The sequence below is a fragment of the Scophthalmus maximus genome, chromosome 6 (genome assembly GCF_022379125.1).
Source record: "Scophthalmus maximus strain ysfricsl-2021 chromosome 6, ASM2237912v1, whole genome shotgun sequence".
Taxonomy (NCBI): Eukaryota; Metazoa; Chordata; class Actinopteri; order Pleuronectiformes; family Scophthalmidae; genus Scophthalmus; species Scophthalmus maximus.
Window position 1 is genome coordinate 4,075,001 of NC_061520.1, and position 27,500 is coordinate 4,102,500.

General features: G+C 47.0%; 1 protein-coding gene across 5 annotated transcripts in view; it reads right to left on the reverse strand.

Moving 5' to 3' along the window:
• LOC118308895 (dedicator of cytokinesis protein 3-like) overlaps positions 1-27,500 on the reverse strand; it is a 157,820-nt gene that overhangs the window by 77,577 nt on the left and 52,743 nt on the right. For all 5 annotated transcript variants that reach the window (XM_035630331.2, XM_035630328.2, XM_035630329.2 and 2 more), the window contains exons 2-3: positions 17,404-17,487; positions 11,540-11,580 (exon numbers count right to left, since the gene is read on the reverse strand). In XM_035630331.2, the coding sequence (XP_035486224.2) occupies positions 11,540-11,580; positions 17,404-17,487 (125 nt within the window). The remainder of the gene's footprint in view (positions 1-11,539; positions 11,581-17,403; positions 17,488-27,500) is intronic.

Below are 27,500 nucleotides of genomic sequence, written 5' to 3' on the forward strand. Positions count from 1 at the left end.
GGTTGGTCGGTTGATCGTTGATTGGTTGGTTGAGTAGGGTTGTTTGGTTGGTTGGTTGTTGGTCGGTTGGTTGGTTGGTCGGTCGTTTGGTTGGTCGGTCTGTTGGTCGGTTGATTGTTTGATTGGTTGGTTGGTTAGTCGGTCGTTTGGTTTGTTGGTCGGTTGATTGTTTGATTGGTTGGTTGCTTGGTCAGTCATTTGGTTGGTCGGTCAGTTGGTCGGTCGATTGTTTGATTGGTTGGTTGGTTGTTCGGTCGTTTGGTTGGTCGGTTGATCGTTTGATTGGTTGGTTGAGTAGGGTCGTTTGGTTGGTTGGTTGTTGGTTGGTTGTTTGGTCGGTTGGTTTGTTGGTCGTTTGATTGGTTGGTTGTTTGGTTGGTTGGTTGATTGGTTGGGATATAATATGTCAGTAATTCATTAATCTATCCTGTTAGTCATTTTGCATTTACTAGTGTCATAATAAGTTCTAATCCCCGTTGATTGGTTGGTTGGTTGGTTTGCTTTGTCAACAGGATTATGTGCAAACTACGGTACGTATTCCCGAGGATAAGGAAGGGAGGATAGAAAACAAAGAAAAAGAGTTATAGAATGAACAAAATGTAGCTGCAGTTGCTGCATGAAAACGTTCTACTGGAGGGAATTCATTCATATTCATACTCGACAACATGTGTCAGTGAGGAGAAGAGGAGCAGAGGGGGCCTATTTTTGGACTGGATGTGTGTGTGTGAGTGTCTTTTCGTGTTTTGTTCATGTATGAAAACATCCTTGTGTTCACTCCTCTACATGGATTACTGTGTGTTTATGTGAGTTTTATTATTCTATTTGTGTTCCCTTTTTGTCAGTCAGTCTGCATGACACTGTACGTACTGTATCCACTTGGGCCAGCATGTGTGTGTGTGCGTGTGTGTGTGTGTGTCCTGCCTGTACTCTGAAAGCCCGGCCTGCAGCGGTTTGGAACGAAAGCCACCCTGTGCATGTTGTGCATAATAACCCTGCTGTCTTTTTCAGGGACATGTCAGCCTCTTCTCCTGTCGACAGAGATGTGCTCTACGTCTGTCACAGGACCTTTTGGGGTCAAACGCTGCATAATAAAACACAGTGGGGGGGGGACGGGACGACACCTTCCTCTGTTACTGGAGCGAATATATTTTTAGGATGAGACAAAGGCTTAAGGCTTCTTCAAGGCCTCTGGTACTGTTCTCACAGTGGGACACTGAATGGAACGCGGCCATTGTTGACGCCGCTGTTTACTCCGGTGCTTTTTACTGCTTCGACGAGAATCCTCACTGTTGTCACATCGCCGTCACTTGTAGCCGGGCCAGTCCACGCCGCGGCTGTGTGTTAGATGTCTCACTTTTTCACTGCCACTTCTCCGCTGAGGTGGATGATGCCAAGTGTGGCAGAAATTTGACAACAACCACACAGCGTAGCAAAAAAACCCCCACAGTGGAAACAGATATTAACACATATTCCCGAGGCCGTGGATATCATCATCATCATCATCATCATCCTCCTCCTCGGCTTCTGCATAACTGTCAAAAGTCGTGATTTACCCGACAATAAGCACAGCTTGTGGTCTACGACTCGTGTGCTGTAGACGCCAGTGTTCAATCACTTCTTTAATACCAATGGTTCCCAGTTTTATACTAAACCTGTTAAAAATGTGTGCGAATGCTCAGAAAGACGAGGGGGGAGTCGACAACAAACACACACGAGTCCAACGATGAACGAAGCTGAACTGACGATAAGCAAATATGTAAAAGAGCAGCTGCTGTGATGATGGGGACGTCACATGTGGACCAGGTAGTATGAAACACACACACACACACACACGCGCGCGCAGTACATGTTGTTCCTGTCCCCGCTGCGACAGTGGATGGCTGTTAACAGGTCAGTGCTTTCAGGACGCCTCAGGCTCCTCCACGAGGCTACAGGAGGTCATCATCGTGTTGCGGTGTTCCTAATTTAGCTGATGGTGTTGAAGCGCCGGGCCACTTAAGAAAAGGTCATCTCCTTACAGAGAACGAGAGGACGGAGGAGACAAGAGACTAGGGGGATCAGCGCCAACCAGTCAAGCTGCGGGGAACATGGTCACGAGCTCGGGTTCCGTACCCGAGGTGCGGCGCCGTGTGACGACCACAGAGGTGTTTTTATGAAAACGTTACGATGTCAGAGCCACGTGGACGTTTGACCTTTTGGCTATGAAATGTCACAAATTCATTAATCTATCCTGTTAACTTTTTGTGTTCAATTGTGTCATAGGGAGGTTATGTTTTCACCCCGGTCCGTTTGTTAGTTTGTCAGCAGGATTATGCAAGACCAAGAAAAAAAATCTGTAACATTTTGGATGATCCAGAAGTGTTTTAGAACTTCCTTCAACATAAATATATATTTATTATTACACATACATTTTCATGGATTTCCTGGGAAAAAATGCATAGATCTTGATTTAAGGGATTATTCTAAATGTATTTATGAACCTGCTCAAGTCATTGCGCGATGGCCACAACTCGTTTGTGCTGCAAAACAGTGCAGTCGTGCATCTTGCACAAGTTACTTGTCAGTTGTGAATTTTCATCATGCAAACAATTTACAGACCATTTTACCTTAAATGCACCGTTGTCTCACGTGAGCACTCGTGCCATGGCAGAGCGCGCAGTCGGTGCAGTGAAAGCCAAGCTGGATGTGCCGTGACACAGCTGACGGCTGCGCTACGGAGAAGGCGCGCCAAATTATTGCTGCATGCTGCATATTATATATATATAAATTTTTTTTAAAGCCATTTTCCTTTCAAACCATTTTCTGACCCACAGGTGACTCAACACCTCTGCTTTAGTCCGTCACTTTCACAATTCCACTGCTGATCCTTCTAAAAAAAAAATCATTTCTGGATATTTTGGAAGCAGAACTTCAATTTCCAGACTAACGTAATGTTCTTCATTCTACTCTCCGACGCCATTGTCATGAGTGAAATGGGGCAGGGCGCCGAAGAAGCAACTCTGGTTCGAGATCATCCGGCTTACTTGTTCAATGGAAAGGCTGAGGCACCAACTAAATCTCAAAGGACAAATCCATGAGAAGAACTGGCGGAAATGGACCAAATACATGGGAAGTGATGCCCCCAAATAACTGGGACAGGAAACTATTCACGTGCATGAAATGCCCCTGAAAAATTTAAACAAAGTGACAAAAACAAGGGACAGAAAGCTTATATAGGATTGTTGCGGTATTAATTATGCTAATGTTGCTATGCTAATGGTCGTTCACTGAAGTACACACAGATCCATGCCAGGTCATTTGCAACGAAGTAAGAAGCGTTTGCTGAATCTGACGTGTCATGTTCGTGCCAACCCACCCTACGAACGAATGGAGGGGAAATTTAGGATGAGGATACGAAAATGTTCTTGCAGGAGTCCGGATGACGATGTACTTCTACTTCAAATGTGGAAGGTTTCCCTTAATGTCGGTACAGCAGATGATTGGCTCGTTGTGTCACGGACTTTTCTGCTCATGTGGTTCGTCTCTCTCTTCTGACGTCTCCGGGTCCGTTACAGCGGTGAGTTCAGACGAGTCCATTATATTTAGGTGAAGATGGAAAGACGAGGAGCAGACAAGAGTTCCGGTCTCTAAAGTTTAATGCAGCTCTTCCTTTTCACTGCGCCTGTAAATTATTCAACGTCCACTCCGTCTGTTTTAATGGACGGTCCGACTCCTCTAACCGCGTGGACCGCGGCTCCACTCTTTCTATGTCCATATTTCATTTTCATGCTGCGCAGAGGAGTATTCAGTGTTCGACACTGCAAGTGAGAAGAAAAGCTTCTAAAAAGCTGTTAAACCATAAGAAAACATAGAATTCTCCAACAAACACTAATTCAAACAGATGATGGTTGTAAAAGGACGACCAACTTTTTCGATTCAAGGTGACCGAGCGAAGTGATGCCTCAGATCTTTAAATATATTGTTAATTCAAAGAAGTGAAATAAAAAAAAATGTAGAAAATATATTCTTTGAATGAATTACTTTAAGCTTGACCGACTGTAACTGTGGTCTTAGATCATGAAAAACAGTTAACATGCTAATGTTTGCTTTTAATTAAAAAAGAAATATTTTCCCGACATCTGATTAAATTCATCCGCTCGCCAAGAGCTTCAACCACTGTTGCGTTTAAATGTCTCGCTATCGGAGAGCGACGCGACGGGCCCGGGGGCTAACTGGTTAGCATGCTAACGTCAGCAGAAGCCAAGAAGTGGCAGACAAAGAAGCAGAACACTTGAGTTGCTTTCCATCGCCGGAGATTGTTGCTGAACCTAAAACCCCAGTTTTAAGTTTAAAGTGCCGGAAAAAGTGGGAGAACAGGGCGACGTCAGAGCTGCTTGTCCTCCCACTGGTTCCTACTCGTGAAGACGGTGGGCGCAGAGAATTAAAACCGTATCATGTTTCCAAAAAAATGACACTTTAAAAGTTCGACACATTGACTTCGGATCGCTTCTGAGCTCATATCAACGTCCGTCGGAGCAGGCGGCGATCGGCCGCTGCACGCGGGTTTGGCGGCGGAGGTGAAGACATTGGCAGATTGCATCGCGCTCCGACGCGCCGAACGTGTCCGCCTTCACCTTTTTCCCTCTCAGCTCACTCATCCCGACGCCACCCGTTGGCGGCGGCGGCGGCGGCGGGGCCGCGAGGGGGGATCTGTTGGCTCGTCACTCGCGGAGCTCGGCGAGTTGAGTGCTGAATGGAAATGAAGTGTTCCAACGCGGCATCAACTCGATGTAGTTTACTCACGTCGTTTAAAAAAAAAAGTCAAACATCATCTTTTGCTTTTCTCTTGTCCCTGATATTCCCTCTCTGTCTCCGCCTCCTGCCCGCCTTTTCTTTTCCCGCCGTGCAGTAATTAAACCTTCTTTTGTCTCGCTCTCATCGCACCGGCCCCTCGCTCGTTGTAATCCCACAGTCAGCTCCGTCCGCAAGCTGACGGCAGGAGCAGGAAGCTTCGGCTCGGCTTCCTGGTCCTCGCGCAGTTTATCTCCTCGCGCCCGACGCCCGTCTTCCCTCCTCCGCTCCGTTCTATTCTGAGCCCATCTGTTGTTTTCCGCTGCGCTCATCGTCGCTGCTGGATGGAAGCAGAAGGGACTGTGTAATTCGCCGCATAAAAGCTCCGTGTCGGGTGGTAACGCGCGCCGGGCTGTAATTTCACACGGGGGCTCCGACTCGGCCTGGATGGTGAAATAACAGTGATCACGGCGCCTGTGCGGCTTCGTCTTTTGTCGTTGCTTGAGTCTTCAACAATGACGGTCTGGGACACCGCGCTGTTGTGCTCCACAAAGGGAGAAGCCCACAATGGCTCCGGAGCCGGATCGTGATATAGGTCTGATTTTATCCTGATTCTGTTCACGCCGGGTGATCAACGGCGGTGGCGTAGCGGTTAGCACTTTGGCCTCGCAGCAAGTGAGGCCCAGTGTGTCGATCGGTGGAGCAATTGCACTTTTTGGATGTGGTCACAATGTGTCCGTGACCAATCGGCCAATCGGATCATAGTGTGTCCTCCATGCGTCTCTGGTGCACTTACACGAGAACTTTCAAGTGGTGAAACCACCTCCAACTTTAATCCGATCGCCCCGACAAAAAAAAAATCTGTTTGAATTTCATGGAAGGTTTAAAAGTTATTTTCTGTTCTTCACTTCTGTTTTACTTCTCACATTTCGTCCCGAGCCCGTCGTATTACGACGTATACGGCCATTTTAAAGACCGCAGGCCTCCAGCGGTAGTTATGTACGCGACCACTAGAGGTCAGCGGTGGGCCTGGTAAGTCCGTCAAGTTTGTGCATTTATGCGCATTTGCCTATAGTCTGTAAAGTAATCATGAGGATTCTCCGCCATGTCCACTAACCCTCACCTGAACCTTTACGTCCACAAGCCCATAACCTCGCGTTGGTAAAGCAAATAAAGGCCGACATTGCTCTGAGGCGTGCCTGCAACACCGCACCACCTGTTACAGGTAGAGGCGCTATTTTAGGAAACGTGGATATGCTCGTTCCTACCACATGCGACACAGTTCGTCGTATGAGTTGGAGGACTCGTTGTTCTGCCTTCGCTCACGCTCACTTTTTCCGCGAGACCGTTTGCAGACTCAAACTTTATGTTCCTGTCATAGCACACACACACACACACACACACACATAACACACACACAGACACACAACACACACACACACACACACACACACACACACAACACACACACACAGACACACACGCACAAACACACATAACACACACATAACACACACACACACACACACACACACACACACACACACACACGCTCTGTTGTGTCTCATTATGAATTCGAGTCAACACAGTAGTCGGGAGAACGTGCAAGAAATTGCCGAATATGAGCATCATCCTCGACCGCGCGATTATTCCGTTGTGCTCACTGCGGCAATCGGAGGCCGAGGGACCTCCGCCTCCGCTACATATTGACATTTTGAATTTTTACACTCATAAATTATTGTGCGTTGGCTGTTTCTCATAAGAGGGTTCTCCCTCACGGAACAAACTGCACAACTGCTCTCCGACAACAAACCAGTGCAGGTGAATCTCTGTGCAGATGTTCGGCGCCAGTGTTGTTTTACACTCCGCGGCGTCCGTGTCAAAATGCCAGACGTATACAACCTATTGTTTTTTCAATATTTACTCCTGAATATTACCCCCTTCCCCTGACCGAACTGAAGTCAAATGTGTGAGAGAGAACGCTTCTAAATGTAAATCCTCTGTACCTTACCAAGTCACACACACACACACACACACACACCCACACACACCCACACACACACACACACACACACATGGCCGCGGCAGTCTGGGCCGTCTTCGTGTTGTGCCAGGTGTGATCTCCGCACACCGCTCCCGGCAGGCGGAGGCCTTTTATACCTGCTGCTTGTGGCTGTGGCGAGGAGCTGCACGTCGCAGTGTGATAACACCCGGTCAGAGCGGCCGCACGCTATATCTCACTTCTTTATCTCACTTCTTTATCTCACTTCTTTCCGTCTCCCCAGCTTCATCTCGATGTCCGTAGTTTCCTTCCTGTGATGCGCGAGGACCTTTTGAAGGGCTTCCTTTCAGGGAACCTTGACCCCTTTTTTAACCTAGATGCAATAAAGTACAGTCTGATGTGACAGAGAGACTCCGGTGGAAAAGTCCACACCGAGATAAACGGTGTCTTTGTTTCCGTGAGATTTTACAGACCCAGGATGTTTTTTTCATTTCCTCAATCATAAAAGTCCTAATTGGAATTAGTTCTTCATTCTTTAAAAGATGACCGTAGATAACTCCCCCTCAGAGAAATAAAATGATCTTAAGTCACCTGCATCAATAGCTGTAAAACATACGGTTGTATGAAAGTCACTACTATTTTCCTTTACTTCCATTCACCCTCTGAAAACACCTGGTGACTGACTTATGATGTAAGAAATAGTTTTGCACATACTGCAGACAAACAAACCATATCAAGTGCAAAACCCAGGAAGCCGAAAATGTTGCCCGCAGTATAAGCGTGAGGTATGTTTTATTTCTGGAACTGTCTCGGGAGCCGAGTACTTCAGAGGCTCAAATATCGAGCGCAGACGGAACATCTTCAAACATTAAAAGGCACATTTCCATATGTTTTATTGAAAATGGAGAACGTCTCTCTTTAATGTTTCCCAGCGCGTGTTTGGAAAAAACATGGAAGCTCTTTTAAAGCTTGACACATCTCCACTAAGGTCTGAGCAAACCGGAGCAGTTGGCTGACGGGTGTGTATTATTCTGTCCTGCTGTGAGAGATGCATCAGTGACACACACACACACACACACACACACACACACACACACACACACACACACACACACACACGCACACACACACACACACACACGCACAGTGTCTCCAGGGCATGCTCTCTATCTGTGCAGCCGCTGCCGCTTCCGCTCTGGAGAGGGACTTGTGCATTACATCTAAAGGTCGGGGTCGGACGGATTGCCGCACACCTACGACGACCTTTGTTCGCCGAACTTCCCCAGCTGAGAGTGGGACTGATGAGAGATGTCCGTCAAGAGTCTGCACTTAAGAGCAGCGCCCTTGGCAGCAGGTTCATTCAGATATATATAAATAATGTGTAAGAAGGAAAAGAAATGGACGGTATCCAAAGAGTCCCTCAGACTGATTCATGCGAAAGTCTTTCACATCTACGTCGGAACAAAAGGCTAAAACTTCTATTAACACAGACAGACTTTTTTTTGAAAAGTCTGCACACTCAGGAAATGAAAAGCTGGTTGTCAGTTATTACAGCAAGTAAGAATCACTTTTTTTTTGCGTCAGTGAATACAATTGTTCTCATATTTTCATTCTTTTGCTTTTGTTTTCTACCCCTCGGAAAAAAAGTAAATGACTCGATGCATCATTTGTATTGGACAGAAATTGAAATGGCTCTTCTTGTGAAAGTACGTCGGTCTACCTATTGTCTCGCGCTCCCGCAGCGAGGCTGTGCAACAGGTCCTCTCTTCACGGAGCCCATCATATTCAGATTCAGTTTGAACTGGGTCAGACACATACGAACTCGTGCGTACGGCCGGTTCGGAAAAGCCGTGGCTCTCTGACAGCCGACCGGAGCTGGAGGGAACACTGCTGTCATTGAGCCGCCCTCGCCGTGTCCCCTCGGGGTCGAGGGGCAATCGGAATGCTGATGAAGCTTAAAACAAAAAAGTTCACTCTCTCCATACTCTGCCGCTGAATCAGAGACGAGTCAGACCAGCGAGCCTGTTGTGGAGGAACCAGGCGATGAGGGCGGAACTGACAGGATCGGGCTGAGTGAAGGGGAAGGGAAGCATTCACATCTGCAAACACACCGAGGGAAGGACGTGAACGCATATCGTTTACTGTACATGTGCCGTAGCACGTGAGAGGGCCGATTGAGACGCATGAGGGAGAAAGAGAATTGGTTCATCAGAACACGGCCATGTGATGAAACTCGTGCTGCAGAAATGTGAGACAATAGAGACATAAAAGGAAAAAGTACAGTTTGGGTGAGACGAGAGAAGGAAGCACGGGAGGAGAGGGAAGAAAGAGTGGGAAAAAAGATAGAACGAGAAAGAAATATGAGAAATATTGTAATTTCAGACAGGAAAGAGTTCAAGAAAAGATGGAGCAGCTGAGATGATGCAGGAGGTTTAGGAACAAAATGTCTAAGCGCACACACACACACACACACACACTCACACACACACACACACTCACACACACACACACACTCACACACACACACACACACTCTCACACACACACTCACACACACACATACACACACACACACACACACACACACGCACACGCACACACACACACACACGCGCGTTTCACATCGTCCTCATCAAGGCCTGTACGGACACAATCCCCTTTTTGACTTTTGTGTTAGAAATTGATATCATGCGGTTAAAAATGTTTTCATTTACAAGATAATAGTCTAGTTTATAAAACTCATGGGGAACGGGAGTGTCTTTCCCTCTCACACGGCCACACACCAGCACGCACAATCACACATCATCGCATTCCAAAGTCAAAAGTCGAGAGGCACATCAGGTGACCTTCCGCCACCAGGGGTCTCCCGGTCAAACCAGTGACAGCAGACGGAGCTCGCCGGTTGAAGACAAGCGGGGTCGTCGAAACCGCCAATGGACTCCTGGCGTAGTTAAAAAAAAAACAACCTCCGAACCAAACCCGAGGTGTTTCTGTTGTTATTTAAAGCCTCACGTCCCCACAGCGTCTCTGCCCGAGATGAAATGCAGAATAGACCAGTAGGCAAAAAACCCACCAAGCGGATTATCTCCGTTGTGTTAATGCTTCGCCGATCTAGAACACAGAACACGCAGAGAGCTGGGATCCAAAACAACCAGCTCCAGGAAACGCTGCTGTCCCGATATAGTGACGCTCTGCGGTAAAGCTCCTTACGGACCCGCGGAGCGGCGGCGGAAGAATGAGACGGGAGGCTGGTCCGCGGCGGAAGAGAGGGACGGAGCCGGACCAGACACAAAAGAGCTCCTTCTCTTCCGTTAAGACTGTGAATCCACGAGCCTGTTGGCTGCTGATCCAGACACGGTGCTTAAAAACAAAAAGACAGAAGCTGCTTGTGTGAGTCATGTAGGAGTCCGCTGAATGGCTCATCGCGATACACGATACTTCACAAAACCAGGTCAAAGCCTAACGTGCGACTGCCCGTTCCTCTTTTCGTACGGAAACTAGAGTGGCGCAGGGGCCGAGCACATCCCTCCGCCAACAGCCCTGGACTTCTACCAGGCCAAACCGCACATACTCAGAGATACTATTCCACCACACAAGGCCGATCTTGTGTGGTGGTGGCCTGAAACTCAGACGGTACAGTACCGCAAACATGTTCTCTGCAGAGCCAGCGTTTGATTGGTCCGATTCCGGACGACTGCGGAAACACGGCGGACTCTGTGGGCGAGGACCCGCTCCTGAGGAAGATATAAAGGCTCATTCTGAGATAACGGAAACACTTTCAGAAGTGTGTGTGTGGGGGGGGGGGGGGGGGGGGGCGTGTTCGTACAGGACAGATCGACATCGTGTCACTTTGTTACTGCGACTTTCTGCAACTGTGGCCACATTCACATTAACGGCACGTCATGAGACCAATGAGTGACATAAGCCCTCGGTTATATTACACCAGAGACTGTTGATGCAAGTCGTTCTCTCTCTGGTGTCCGGCGTCGACAAAAGTCATAAAGCGGCATAATCTGAGCCCCCCCCCCCCCCCCCCCCCCCCCCCCCAGCACTTGAAGATGAATTCATGTATGAATTACAGCAGTGTGGGCGATGTACTTTTACATTTGGAGATAACACTATCAGCCCCTGGGAATCCAATCGCAAAAAAAGGCAACAAACATCTCTGGAAAAATCCGAGCGTCCTCATGACCTTCACAAAAATACGCTGCACGGTCAGACATACATTTCTTGAAATAAGCTTAATTCATGATCAACCCCGACAGACTAATGTCTCAAACCTTCCGAACAGGCGAGGTCATGACCTCACGGGTTGTTATTGTACGTATCGTATATATTCTTCCACAGGACAGTCTTCTCATGTCGCAATTTACTTTGGCACGTACACTTTTCCTTTCATGGTTATTTGAAAACATGTTTTTGCTCTTCACTTAAAATCGTCAGATGGTCCAAAACGCTCCTCATATCACTTACAAGCTTAGTGGATGTTCCTTCTGATCGCTGTGTGAAGTGCAAAGATAAACAGACGGAGAGAAGCTCGAGGATCCCGGGGGGGGCGGGGAGGAGTCAGTTTTACAAGTTATTCACACGTCTCCTTCACGTTGGACCGCATGAACAACCCGCTCCTCAACATCACCGCAACAGGGAGAGACGACGGAGAGTCATCCAAGAAGATGTGCGAGGAACGAAAAGGCAAAATGGAGAAATGAAGAGCAAGGAGTTTACGAGGAAGAGATAAAGTGTCATGAGGGACAGAGTGAGCCTTACCTTGACGTTTGGCTTCCTCGTTGAAAACCCCCGGTACCATCCTGAAAAGGAAACACAAAGCGTCGGTGACTCGGGCGGCACAGAGATTTCGGAGAGAGCAGTTGAAAACGGCTGTGAGTCAGCAGCGGATTGTGCAAGGGGCCTTTTTCCCAACAAAAACATCTTTGCGGAGATTTTCAATCGCTAAAGCATCACATCGCTGAGCGGAACAAACAGCCGCGTCACAGAGAAAGAAAAATATATCTATATATTTTAAAACATGAAGTTCAGAAATACTGCAGCCGCCAGTGAAGTCGTCACGATTTGGGTTCAAACCTACGTTAAAACACTGGTTCGATAAGAATAATGAGAAAATAAAATAATAAAAAATAATAACAATGAACCTGAATTCACCTGAACAAGTCATCTCCCACAGAAACTTTGTCCCACAGCATTTTTAATACAATCTCCATCTGTGCTACGATCTACACTGAAAACACATCGAGTGACCGTTCAGGTACAAAGGTCAAGTGGGGTCAACAGGAAGCAGGTCGCCCACGCCGCAGTCGGCCGCTTATAGTTAAAGAAAATACTTCCCGACGAGGAAGAGTGATGTTAAAAATGAAAAGGAAGAGGAGGGATTCAAGAACAATGTGCGTTTGGTGTGAGACTAAAACGGTTTTTCAGACGCGAAGTCCGGAAAATGTCCGGAAAAGTGGGTCCGGACGATCTCCAGGGTTTTGAGATTTGTCCGCGTCAGACGCGTTCACGACGGCAGGAATCCGGAGCATTCCGTGGCGTCTGTGTGGAGCGGCGGGAGGCAGGACGTGACGTGACGACCCTCCCGCTGCTCAAAGCAGAGTTTTTGTTTCGCGGTCCTCAAATACAAGTTTTCCTGCTGACATTTTCCAGAAATTTTAATTTAGGGGGCTGCTACGAAAAGTTCCGGGAAATGTCCGGACCTGAGTGCGTGTCTGAAAGCACCTAATGAGATGCAACTCCATCACTGCTTGTCAAGCGGCTCCCTCCATCCAAAACTAACCTGTTTATTTTCAATGAATAAGAGCAAAAGGAAAAAGCTTTTTAAATGATGAAAACTTCAGTAGAGGAAAATCCAGTGCTCTCACAAATCAGTTGTCGAAAGCATTTGTCTTTCCCCCTGTCAGTCAAGGGCACGGTCGATACGACAGTACCGAACATTTCGGTGGGGGGGGGGGGGGGGGTCGCAGTTCTTTCCACATGGGCGCGCATTCGTCAGACGCCTCTGACGCAAAAACCTTGACAGCCCCCGAAAACGACGAAGGCACCGAGTGTGTACAGCAGCGAGCCCAGGCGTCCTCCCAGACCGCGGGGACATCATTCGTCTCCATCCCAGTGGAGGCGAAACAGATTGCGTCTCGGTCTCCGATTGTGCGGCCGCAGTCTGTCAGTGACAGGCTGAGGCAAAAGAGACGTTTATATCCAAACGATGCGTGTTATTACTTTGACCTTCTCCGCAAGGGAGACAATTTATTATCCTTTCACCGGAGACGACGCGACTCTGACACTATCGCATGGACGACATTTGTCTCTTCAGAGGCGGAAATACAGTAAAATATTCAATTTCCCCTGATCGCCGCACAAAACCTGTTCCCTGATCATAACATTTTGAAAGACAATGTTCCGGCGACACCGCACGGAAAGAGGATGCACGGAAACTTTCACCGTAACTTTTCCCGTAAAATCAGGGGATCCTTTTTTCTCGGCAAGTTCTCCGTGATCTGACATGAATATGGAGATGGGGGCTTAATTGACCTGGGTAATTAATAACCAATCAGGATTCATTTATCACTCTCGTTAAGACGGCTGTGTTTACTCCCCAGCCTCTCATCTATATGGTAATCAGACTGGGCCTGGACCAGCAGCGCCTGGGCCTATTTGTGAGGGTTGAAATGAGGATGGGCATGTGTGCGTGTGTGTGTGTGTGTGCGTGTGTGTGTGTGTGTGTGTGTGTGTTCTGTAGCCGAGTCTGTTCACCGCTTCTGCTAGTCACAAGGGCTGAAAGAAAGGGATAAACGCTTCATTTGGTGGATTTGGATTGTGGGAGTGTGCATGTGTTTATTATTATTATTATTATTATTATATATCCTATGTGTGTAATTGAAAGAGCAGGTGTTGTGTGTGTGTGTGTGTGTGTGAGATTCCTCCGTGTGCACGCAGGTGTGTGTTTGTACATGTGCCTAATTTGTCCACTGTCACGCAGCCTTTCTCTGAGGAAGAGTAATCGGCTCGCCTCCCGGCGGCCCAAAGCGACTCGCGGAGCGATTATTAGAATAATCATTTGCACCGTTATCACAATAATAATCGCTGCACATCATTTTTCTAAGTGGGCGGCAGAGTTCGAGGGGACACCCTTGTGGAGTTGATGGAGGCTCAGACTCAAGTCCTCAAGAATAGTTAAGCGTTATTCAATAAATGCAGGTTTCCATTAAGCCGTCAGATCGGCCAAATGGGATTCTCAGAAGAAGTTTGAACACAGCACCATGGGTTCACTCCATACAGCCAATGCACAGGTCTGGAGTGAGCTACGTAGTCTGTATATGAAGATGGACGACGTCACGTGTCTCCACTTCCTCCCATTGTTCAATAGTTAAGCTCTTGCTCTCTTGGCGTCATTAGGTGCCAGAGTCTGATCAATAGCGATCGTGGAGTTGGTGCCGCAGATACGTGCGTTCGACCAATCACGAGTCACTCTCGGCTTGTTTTATAGCATTAGCATCTAGCATTAAGTAAATTTAAAAAAAGTTGTCAGAAACCTGAACACTTGAAAATCTATCAGTGTGACAATAAACAACCTTTAGGAAAATTGAATTTCACATACTTCGTACTTTGATTTGTTATTTTATCTTGGTCCATGTCCCATCTGCTAACATGGCGGGGGCGGGGTTTATGACATACAGCTGCAGGCCACCACCAGGGGGCGATCCAGATGTCTAGACCTCAGTTTTTGAAGCCGTCACGTCGTCCTGATTTACTTATATATACTATATATACTTTATAGTTTATGGTGCAAATGTTGATTGAAAACCAGGTCAACAAAAACATTGCCAACTAGCACCATGGTTACTTTATTGGTTGTCATAGCAACAAGTAAAAGACACTTGAGTGATCCACACTGTTGCCAAACTGCCAGCCACTTTTCAATATTTCTCCCTTTCAGCGGTTGTCGGAAATATTCTGACATCTTGAAGTGGATAAGCCATATTCACACGGCGGCCATTTTCCTCTGATGTCATGCTAAGGGTGGGGAAGCTTGAATGCTGTTAGCTCGCAAGTCATACATGAGGCATCTGACAAACAATTATAATTGCACTGACTGATCCGCAACTAAAGAGACAATGAACAGTTGCAATCAGCATATTTCATATTTCAAAGCTCATTAGCTATGATTAGTCAATAGCTAATGTGAGCATTCAACCACCTCCTAGCAAATGTTACCTTTTACAGGATAGTGTTGTAATATGATAAATAAAACCAAATAAAGAACGATATCTACTGTATGACCTATCTGACCTATCTCGTATCAGGTGATCTCTTGCATGACCTGCATGTTTAAAAATCTACCCGGACATCCTCGGTGGCAGCAGCTTGCCGTGGACGATTTGTTGCAGCCCTCAGAAAACTGACGAGTGGCTCCTCTTAGCCGTGACTACGGGCACTCCAGCAACGCTGACGGTGCTGAGAGTCAAACTCTCGCACTTTAAAACCGCCGCCGTGCCCCTTAATCGAAGTCTAATGCTTTTCCTCAAGTGCTATGGCCGTAATCTATATTTCGAGGACGGACCCTGGGGGATTGCATTCCTGCAGCCCGGCAGCCGTCTCCATATCGCCGTCATTAGAGCCACTGAGCGTCCGTCTGGGGAGGATACTTTAGCATTAGTGCAGACAGAGAAGGTTGGGAGGGACAATTTCTGGGAAGAGTTTACCAGCGTCTGGAACAGTCAGTGTGCTTTTCTAGGCAAAACGCTCTGCAGTGTTTCTGCAGCAGCTGAATTGGCAGCACACACACACACACACACACACACACACACACACACACACACACACACACACACTGTTCACCCTGAAGTGTGAGCTCAGTAAAATCTACAGGCAAACGTGGCAGTCAGTGCATATAAGGCCCACCAGTCCCCTTAAATTCAATCAGGCCTTAACGAATTGCACAAAACTCATCAGTCCCCTAATATGCCCCGATCTCTTTTCATCATTCAAGATTCATTCAGTTATTCCCAAAATTGAATAAGTTCTTTCTTGACACGTGTCCCTGATTTACTTATATATACTATATATACTTTTTAGTTTACGGTGCAAATGTTGATTAAAAACCAGGCTGATGCCAACTATCAGCCTATTGATTGTCATAGCAACAAGTAAAATGCACGTGAATACAAGGACGCCACGCAGGAAAAACGAAGATGTTGGTGGATGACAAGATGGTGGGGGGGGGGGAGAGGAAGGCCCCGTCAGCCCCTGGCACACGATCGATGGCAGCGGCCTTCGCAGCCGAGGTCTTGAGGCTAATGGAGCACACGCTCACTCATTACCGTTGAAAGACGACACTCCTCGGGCCTCGCACACATCCTGGGCTTAAGCCGCACATCTCCGCGACCCGGCGAGTGGGAACAGCGATGGGAGCAACGCTGGCTAATAACTTGGGCTCGGGTCCAGGCTATTACAGGCTATTTGCAACTCATTATCCCAGAGACCTATGGATGCGAGCGGCGATGAGTGCTACTTAGTTTTTTTGTCACTGTGTGCATTTGCGATAACAGCCACGGCAGCATTGAAAGCTTTTTCCATCCGGATTCTCTGTGGGCAAAGAGCTACTGCCACTAAAGAACAAAATGTGGAAAAATGCAGGAGTCTCTTGTCTTTTCAGATGACGAAAGGTACTAGATATGTTTAAAATTCCACTGGGGATCCATGGAATCAAAACAGTAAGTTGTGTATGTAAAAAAAATTAAATGAACATTAAAAAATGAGGCTTCCATTTCGCAAAGATGACCCTGCTTGCTCGCAGTGACCCTCTGGGCAGTTAAAAGGTTTAAATGTCGCCGTCTTTTCTTGTTTGTAATATGATTTTTGCGATTTTATTTGCTTGACAGTTTAAAACTGGAGTCGGACCGATATGAACTTCTGTGGGCCGATGTCAATATCGATATTAGGGTGTAAAAAATAATCCCATATATATATATATATATATATATATCGGCCGACATTGAAAAAGCAATTGTTAATCCTTCCTTAGATGTTGTCATCAAACCCTCATGACAAAGAAATGTAATTGAGGTTTGATTAAACTTTATTATAAATAACTATAGATAAAAAGAAAAACACAAATACAACCAAATATATAGATGGTGAAATAAGAAAATAAATGATTTGCGCGCAGGAAATGAATCCGATCTGATACATTACAGTAAACATACCAAATAAATGCTTATTTACTACGGCATCATATTTGTTTGTATGTTAATTTATAATTATTTAATATACAGTTTACAGTTCAATTTGTTTTTTTGCTTCTTTGAACGGTGCTGACCATAAAGAATTCTGCCAAAAGTTCCGTGAGAAATAAAAACAGCAGTATTCCATAAGTCGCTCATGTTGCTGGCTATGTGTGTGTGTCTTCCTTACAGGGAGTTGATTATCTGTCTTACAGTTGAGTATGATGTATTAATATTTTATTTTACGATTGGGGACAAGATTGATATCAGATTAATATCTGATCGGTATCAGCAGATACTCGAGGCTGCAGGATCGGTATCGTCCCGTCCCTAAATCGATATATATCTATCTGCCGTAATGTATTAATGTCATATCTCTTTTGAACACTCTGGTCTTACCTTCACACTTCTCCAGAATCTGAACCGTCTCTCCGACCTCCAGAGCCAAACCCTGCGTCACCGAGCCCCGGAAGCTGCAGATCACTGCGGAGAAGAGGGGAAATAGATGAGAACGGCTGCAACGGGAGAGATTCGTTTCACATTCTTTTAGGGTCAGCAAACTCTTTCATCATTCCTTCAAAGGACAATATCCATCCATCCATCGTCTACCGCTTTATCCATTTAAGGGTCGTGGGGGGCCTGGAGCCAATTCCAGCTGACATTGGGCTAATGGAGGGGTTCACCCTGGACAGGTCGCCAGCCTATCACAGGGCCACATACAGAGACGAACGTGAATGTCTCCAATGGACCTGACCCCATTCTGCATGTCTCTGGACTGTGGGAGGAAGCCGGAGAACCCGGAGAGAACCCACGCACACACGGGGAGAACATGCAAACTCCACACAGAAAGGCCCTGGTTGGTTTGAACCGGGACTCGAACCCAGAACCTTCTTGCTTTGAGGCGAAAGTGCAAACCACTCCAGCACCGTGCAGCCCCTCAAAAAACCTTTTTAATTCTTCATAGTTCCCAAACGAAAACGAAATGCCCTCATCTGCCCCCCGTCCCCTCCGCCGTCAACGTCTGCCCGTCCCGTGACGGCAGCATGACGTTAGCGTCAGGGCCTGATTGAGCACGTCCACGGCTCCTCGCCGTACCAGGCGGCGTTGACGTTAATGTTCCTCATGACTGCACCGGTGCACGCAGAAAACAACAGACCTCTGAGCTTCTCCTTCTCCTGCCGCTGTCACTGTAAGTCACCGAGTACAGGACGAAAACGTAAAGCACTGAAACGTAAAGTGAGACGCATTTCAGTTCGACCCGTGCATTTTAAAACAAGACAAGATTGTACTTTTAACTCCGGGGTTTGTATCGCCCTGTGCATATCTGCACTCTCTGCTTTCAGCTGCGTAGAAGAGCGGTGTTTATGGAACTGATGTTAAAATATTGAAATCATTGTTTTCGGTGTCGTAAAATGTTGTGCTGCACACGGGAGAAAACATTGACACGAGTTGAACAAAGTATTTCCTCACGAGGGGAATTCATTCTCGTCAGAGATTTTTGTGAAACACTGACAGGAAGTGTTATATTCATTCATATATACACACACACTTACACGATCGAGTCCTCATATTCAAAGGATGTGAACATGAGGACTCGTACGTGTTGTGAAATTCGATGTAGTGAGTTGAGAAATGACTAGTGTTCAAACATAAAGATTAGAAAGAGGAAATATGAAGGATAAAAACTGGAGATAAAAACTTATATGATAAAGGAAAGAAGTAAAGTGTACGTGTGTCACTTGCAGAATAGTGAAGAATCGTCAGTGAATACAATTTGATAGACAAGGTCGAGGATATATAAAGGTCAGAGGTCAGAGTTTTTAGAGTCTCTATGTTGGACAGTATTGTGTATAAAATATAACTCTGCAGTTTAACGTTGATTTCGTTATTAAAAAAAAGTTTTGGGATGAGTATTTTCAATATTTTTACACAACAAAGTTTGAACCTGCGTCTTCCTCTTCTTCTAAAACAATGTTGTCAAAGTGCAAGTTTCCCTTCATCATTGAAGTCAGTGTACTGCTAATAATTACAATCAGCCACCGTGTGTCTTACGTATAAAATATGGATGCAAATTGCTGAGCGGGAAGCGAGAGAATAAAGAAAAACCCTCCGGCCCGAAGGCAAATCAGCACATTTCCCCGCGCTCGTCTGTGTCCCGAGGACGAGTGCGTGAGGAGGGGGAGCTGAGGCCACGGGCCGCTCTGAGCGGAGAACAGGGAACCAGACAGGGGGGACGAGGTCTGGCCTCTCGATCGCCTCCGTCTGCGTCTCCGTCTGCGTGAAGTCTCTTTGTGAGCGCACGTCTCGAGGTCACAACGAGATCCCACCACTTTCTTTCTCGTGCGCTCTGCGGTGAATCGACCTTGGAGCAGTCCAAGTCGACTCTATGAGCGGGACATGGTCACGCTCCCCGAGGCCTCGTACGAGACGCTCGGTCTCCCTGCGGTCAGTGTCGCCGTCTCTATCCGTAGAGCTGCGCTGTCGTCGCAGCTGTTGCCTCAGATATAGTTTGCCAATCCAGAGGATTATCACGGGTTAAAAGCATAACACATAAAAATGATCATAAAATGATCTTGCAGAGTTATAGTCCTTGAAACATTCATAAGAATGAATTCATTGTATTTAGGTACATTATGACGTACATTGTCTGTACAGTGGTTTTGATTAGTCGGGGCCTCAGTCAGCCACGTGTGACTCCCAAGACGCACAGCATCCTGTGTTCAAGTGTTCATGGTTGGTGCGATTGATACCAGCCAACAGACTGGAAATCAAGATGGACGACTCGTCTCCACGTCCTCCCTCTGAGCAAACGCGATGAGCTAAAATATCTTGTGCACGGGCGCCGCCATCTTGTGCCCGTGCCGCCGTTTTAAGCCAGAGTCAGTCAGGATTGACTGTGGAGTGGAGCCGCCGCATCGAGGCCCCGCCCATGAACGCTCTCAACCCATGGCCCCAGCTCTCAATCATACCAGCCTCGTTTTGACAGATGGCTTCATGAAATAACTATCAGAAATATGAACATACATCAACGTGATGAGAACTACCTACAATGACAGAAACCATCTTTAACGTCTACTTCCAAATTCTTTTAGTTTGGTCCATGTCCCATCTGCTAACATGGAGGGGGGGCGGGGTTTATGACCTAACCTGCAGCCAACCACTAGGGGGCGGTCAAGAGGATTCGGCCTCACTTTTGGGAGCCGTCATGTCCGTCCATCTTTATAATCAGCCGTATAGTTTGTCTCTTCGCTCACCTACAGCCATGTTAGCCCAAAGATATTGCAAATGCTAACTACCGCTCGGCCAACACAGCTTTTATTTTATTAAATATCTGAGGTTTTTTTAAAATCGGATTTTAACAGCATCATATGACAAATGTTTTATCGCTTACATTTAGCTACTGGGGAGTGCAGTCGATTTTTCGGAGGAGCACTGAGGGGAAGGGTGTATTCATCCTGAATTGCTCACTCTCCTGTTAAGGCTGACACACACACACACACACACACACGCTGATCGCTCTCATACTCAGCAGCGAGGACACGCGCCTCACGGCGGCAGGACGGTTTCTCGTCTGTCTCTGTCTGCCGTCGTCGCTCCGTCACTGTCACGCACTCGCTCTCCATTATTAACACCACTGTCACTGTTTTTCTCTCAATGACACACTGTCTGTCTCCCTCCCTCCCTCTCTCTCTCTCGCTCCGCGTCTCTCTCCTTCATTTGTCCATTGTCATCGCTGTCACTCTGTCGTCGTCTCGGGCCTCGTCAGTTTGTCATCTGTTCCAACGCGACTGACGGAAAGCCCGCCGAGCTCTCGCTCCGTCCTGCCCTGTGCTTAGACCAGACGTTGGGAGAAAAAACCCTTTTCTATGGTCGTGTCCATGAGAAGAGGCAGAATTTTTCGAATGTTCTAATGTTTATGCCGTATCTTCCAGGTTATGTATAATCCCGGTAAAGCCGAATATAGATCTGGACCGTCCTGTAATCCCTGAAACGTCTGACTGTGATCACATGAGGCGGATTTATTAGAAACAACAGATCGACCAAGCATACTGTAGTTGTGGTTTTTCCTCTTTTTCCTATATGTTTTCCAGAAAAGTTTCAGTCTCCCGCAAACTTTTGGATCCGTCGCGTCGCCTCATGATGAGACATTTTTTATATATATATTTTTTATTCACCTATTTATTTATTCCTCCTTCGAGCGAGGCTGTCACGAAGCTGAGAGTCCTCCAGAGAAAAGAAGAGACAGAGGAGAGAAGTCTTGGAGGCAAACACACACACACACACACACACACACACACACACACACACACACACACACACACACTGAACACACAGGGATTAGCTTTGCTCTATCCGGCTGGAATTGGCATTTTGTTTATCCAGCGGATCGGGTCAATAGTCTGATAAATGAATCACATCTGTTGGGCCAGTCACACCACTTAGCCTGTGGCCTTTACGTGTGTGTGTGTGTGTGTGTGTGTGTGTGTGTGTGTGTATGATCATGGTTGTGAGAGGGCGGAGCCATGAGAGAAAGGAATAATGGATTTGTAGTTGTGTGCAATAATCTCAGTGTGTGTGTGTTAATGTGTGTGTGTGTGTGTGTGTGTGTGTGTGTGTTTACCCGACAGGATAATTCAATTCATAGTGCGACTTCAAAAGCTTTGTTTCAATATTTAATTGTTGCTCCGCAGTTTCCACCGGAGCCCAAATTGAAAAGGACGTTGGACACAAACTTAATGGCTGTGAATTATTCAGCGAGCGACTTTCAGCGAGAACAGAGACTCTTGGTTTCGGGCAGCGGCGGTTAATGGACGTACAGAACTCTGGCACGAGAGTTCCACATTGGTCGTTGACGCCACTGTGGAGTTGCAGCACGTTGAACATACATGCGGCTCATCAATTATGTGCGCCAAACTCAGAAAATAAGGACACCCAACCCGAACAGGAAAATCGAATCCACACACTTGTTCACATGCACTCGTGAACAAATAAGCCGACTTGTGTGAGCGCGGTTTCTTTCCATCTCTTGATGAATGCGACGCGAGCCAACTCTGTGTTCTCGACTCTGACTCTCGATTCCAATTTCAATGGACAGAAGAAGAAGCGTATTCAAAATGCGTGTGTGTGTGTGTGTGTTGAACATGAGGGGGTTTTCATTTCGGCAATTACAGCAACTCCACGGGGTTTCAATTAGAGTAATGATACGGCCCCGCTTTGAGACTTCTGAAGTGGAAAAGACGCAATGATGATACTGATGATAATCTCTGACGGAGCCCCGTGTGTGTGTGTGTGTGTGTGTGTGTGTGTGTGTGTGTGTGTGTGTGTGCTGGAGTGTTATGACCCCGCACAGCCACACTCTTCACACTGTCAGGTGCTCACATGCCGTCGTCAATGACGACGCTACCGTAACTTCATTGTGACATCAGACTCCTATTGATTAGTGCCTGTCAGTGTGTGTGTGTGTGTGTGTGTGTGTGTGTGTGTGTGTGTCTGTTTCCTGATCAACTCGTCAGCGTCTCTGCTCTCAGCGCCAGATTCTTTGAGACCATACTACGCCGTACGACACTCGTCCAACTTGATCCTCGACCGCGACTTTGTCTCTTGGGATTCCCCTCGATTCTGGCAACGCAACCTGCCTCAACACGAACCAACATCCGAAACGTGACACTAAACTTTGGACACCAACAACTTTAAACTGACGGGATTAAGTCTTTTCATCACTCCGTCATCTGTCGGAGGTCGGAGGGCACGACATCTGCCGCGGTGGAATCCTCGCCGGTTTCAACTTGACGGCTTCAAGTTGAAATGAAAGCACGATAAAATGTGACATGCAAGAAGAAATATAGAGCAAAAAACACAATTTCCCCCTCAAGCCTTTTAATGGATTTCCCTCTTCCTGTAAACAGTCCAGGACCAAAGCCCATTATGATGCATTTTGCTCATGTTTTATGCATCAACTGCCTGAGAAACATATTATACACACACACACACACACACACACACACACACACACACACACACACACAGCTGTGTGTTTCATCAATAAGCTCATGAAAGAAAATCAATGGGAATCCCTCATGTGTGAGCTATGTCTGTGTCTGTGTGTGTGTGTGTGTGTGTGTGTGTGTGTGTGTGTGTGTTTTATGTGCTCGCGTGTACAGTGTGTGCACGTGTCATTCAAATGGTTTCACGTTGTATGTGTTTCGTATGTTGTGCGTTTGAAAAGAGACAGGGAGGGAGACAATAAACATGAGATGCCTGTCAGGGGTTAAATCCTGCAATCCTACAAACGAGTTTCTCTGTACATGATAGCATGAAGTGTGTGTGTGTGTGTGTGTGTGTGTGTGTGTGTGTGATCATGCCTCAGTAACAGATCTCATCCTAATTAAGACATGAGGCTCGTCATTTTAACATCCTCCTCCTCGATGCCCACAGGCACACACAGGCAAAGTCTCGAGTGCACTCAACACTCCAGCAGATGGATTGTGTGTGTGTGTGTGTGCTTGTGTGTGTGTGTGTGTGTGTGTGCGTGTGCGTGTGTGTTTGACACGGAGAGATTTTCCCCTGTACCCTGAAGTTACCGCTGCTCCACAGCTGATGGGGAGGATGAGGTTTTTCTAAGTATGATGAGGTGGAAAGAGAAAAAGAAAAATCACAGCGAGCGGAAGAGAGAGGGGAACAGATTGGGATCCAGAGATGATGAAGAGAGAGACACGTGCGCGTGCTCCTCTATATATATATCTCATACGTGCGCGGGGATTGCGCGCGACGCAGACTTCCCGTGAGCTTTTCAAGCAGCGTAACAAGACTGAGTGTGTGTGAGAGCGACGGAGGGGAACATCTTCTTTCAGCGTCGGCAAACAACAAACTAGGCCACGTGCACGAACCGACAGCAGTGACTGGGACGGCACAGACGGGGAACACACACACACGCACACACGCGCACACACGCACACACGCGCACACTCACACACACACACGCGCGCACACACACACACACGCGGTGCAGCTGAGACGAACTGTACGCCACAGATGGGACGCAGATCTCAGTGTGTCACGTCGGGCCCCCAGAGATCTGCCTCCTGCTATTAATGAGCTAAACAGGGAAGTCCAACCCCAAACTGCTCGACAGGAGAAGTTTTCCGGTAAACCAGCCATCGGGCTGCTTGATGCTGGGCCGCTCCCCGGAGAGGACGGGTGACGTGCACCGTGCTGAAAACGAGGGTTTGGGAGCCGCCACAGACGAATCCTGAGTCCGGCGTAGGGGAGGTTCTTTTGCTCTTCCCAGAAAGAAAGTTCACGAAAGTCTGCGGACATTTTTTGGACTATTTCTTTTCCTTCTTTTTTTTTCTCCGAATCAGCGTTGATCCCCGTCCACACTGACGCACGCGTCACCTGACCTGATCCTCGTACACTAGTCGCGCGTGTCGGTGTCAACAGGAAGCAGGTGTACTCCGCAGTCGGTTGCTTGGTTACGGAAAAATACTATGAACGAGGATCAACAGAGGCGGGGGGGGAGGGGGGGAAGTACCAGCGGGGATTCTCTCTTCTTGGCGGCGACGGCGACGAGGTGGATCTGATACCGACAGGAAGTGCTGGCGACGCTTTGCCTTTCACCGCTGGTCGTCCATCCGTGGCCCACGAGAACCAATCGGGAAGAGAATAGGGGGCGACTGTGTCATCGTTTAGCAACATCTTCCTTTATGCCCGTCCAGCCTATCGCAATCCAGCATGGACATCGCCCCCTGCTGCTCATCATCATCATCATCATCATCATCACCATCATCATCATCATCATCATCATCATCTCATGCTGCGCCCAGTTTCCGGCCTCTGTCTCATCTACGTCCACGCTCCTGCCGTCTCGCCTCCATCGAGACGAGTGCCTCAGCTCCGCATCAGCCAACGACCTCCGTCCCCGTCACAAACGTCCGTTCCCCCGAGGGACCGTCTCAATTTCAAACGATGTCACCGTATCGCTTTCTAATCATGCCTCTGGAGAGAGAAGGCGCAGGCCGAAGCGCAGGTGAAGCCGCACACACCCGCTCAACACTCATGTCATATCCGCCGTCGCACCGATGGCGAAAGTTCAATCGAGTCAGGTCTTCTGGGGGAAACGGCGGATTTAATGAAGTTTGAAAAGAGTTGTTATCCGAGCTTTCGTAACTTCACTCCGCCGCAAGGTGATGAGAGAGAAGTAACCTAGCTGAAATCTGAAATGTTAAAGATGATGTGACCATAAACGGTTTAATAACCCTTTAGTGGTCCCATATATTTTCCAACGCTGATCCTCTCTCATATTTACATCCGCTCTCAAATCGAATCCCCGACCTCATCATCTCTTCTATGGCGTCGACTGTAACTACAGTACAAGTTGTTTCAGGACAGAACGTTTTCGATGCCGTTTGATTCAAGGGTGTAAATATAATTGAGACTGTTTTAAGGATTTATTTAAGGCTCTATAAGTCTAATTTTTAAACTTCAGATACACTATAGTTGTGTGGCATTTTTCACATACACACGATTCAAGACAAAGTATTTTTACTCAATACTCAAATACCCAACTCATACATCTACACACAAACCAATAAATGACTATATTATATAATAAATAAAAGGCTCAATAAAGACAGAAACAGAGGCGTCACTATTATAAATTTCATGAATTTGCAATGAGGAACAGAGGCGTGATGAAAACGTTTAAAAAACAAACAGAATAGCAAAATAAGACAAAAATAGAAGAGTGACGTATTCAAGTATTTGACCGAGTTAAAACAGACTTTATATATTTATCTATACTCCACAAAAACGGTGCAGTTGTAGCATCCTGTGCAATATCTATTTAAATGTATATTTATTTATTCATTACTTATTTTTTACTTTGAATCCAAACCACTGCACATTTCAGCTCCTTTCACCAGGACAACACTTTGCACTCTGTTCAAAATGTACATAGCTTTTTACTGTCTTTTTCTTTAAATTGTATATTTTGCCATCTTTTGTAATATTTTCTGCCTCTTCCCTCTTTGCCTTGACTGCTGCTGTAACAAATGAATATGTATTGTATCTTATCTCTTCTCTTCTCTTAACCAAAGGGGGTTTTAAAGTGCAGCAGAGGAAGGTAGAGGAAAAAGTCAATTTCCCTCCGCGAGCTGCGAGTCACAGCTGCACCTCCGACTGTCCACGGCGTCCGTAATCCGGTGAAATCAACGGCGGCGCCACAGTAACTAACTTCCCGTGGTTGTCACATCACCTTCTCCTCACGTCTCGCCCTGCGCGCCAAACGCCTCCACTCCCACCAAACTATTAAAGATAAATATTACATAACAGTGGAGTCTCCCTCTGCTGGTCATTCCAGAGAATGCAGGCTTTTAGGCACTTCAGCATTGGCTTCCCTCTCCGTGCCATGGTGACTACGTCTTTACGTACAATTATATAATTGTATGTAATGACGTGGTCACCATGGTAACTGACTGATTTTCCAAAATTGAATTTGTTAAAAGTAGCGACGCGTTGAGACCACGGCCGTGTGTTTCTGCGGCTGGTGTCCCTCTGCAGAGTGGCGAGTATAGTCAAACGGTCGGGGGCAGGGAAGCAGCCGAGCGTCCGTGCGGTTTGCCGAGGACACTTCAGTGCAGGTGTGTGACACTGAATAATTTATGGACCTTGGAACCATCCGCGAAGTCCTTCACTGTGTGCACACGTTCTCCTCTGCACGGCACACAGCCGGCCGCCTGAGCCAGATGTTGATATCTGCCCAGCCACTTTCACTAATTCACAGCAGACTGCGGCCTCGCAAACACACACACGAACACACACACACACACGCGCACACACACGCACACGCTGCAGCTGCAGCCTCTGAAATATTTCATGTACAGTGAGGAAAATATTGGTCTGTGTTGACGTGTGAACGGCTCACTTCCTGTTCTCGGCGCTTCGCCCCAGATGTTTGCAGTATTTAGAGAAAAAGCCTCATCTCTCACGATTTTTAAAAATGTTTTTTATGTCTCATGCCAACAGGGATCGTGTTCACCTTCTGTTCTGAAAAGCAGCCGACAGAGCACCGACCTCAGCCCACGCTCCACACACTGCAACTTGGACAACAGAAGCCTGCATGAATGTTGACGTCCGTTCGTCCGTTCGTCCATTTGTTCGTTCATTCGTTCGATCGTTCATTCGTTCGATCGTTCGATCGTTCGATCGTTCGATCGTTCGATCGTTCGATCCTTGTGCTTCTTGCAGCTGACGAACAAACTCCGGTTGTCAGACAACAAAACATGGAGGAATGGCAGAAAAGGCACCGATCATCCAATGGTGGAATTTTGGATCACAAAAAAACCCCACAACTAATAAACAGATCAGATGTAAAACTTTCTGGATTATCCAAATGAGTACTTCCATTGGCCCCCACCCTTTATTGACCTCTACTGACCTCGCAGGAATCAAAAAAAGGTATTTCCAGTTGTTGGTGGGAGGTTCAAACCCTCAAGCGT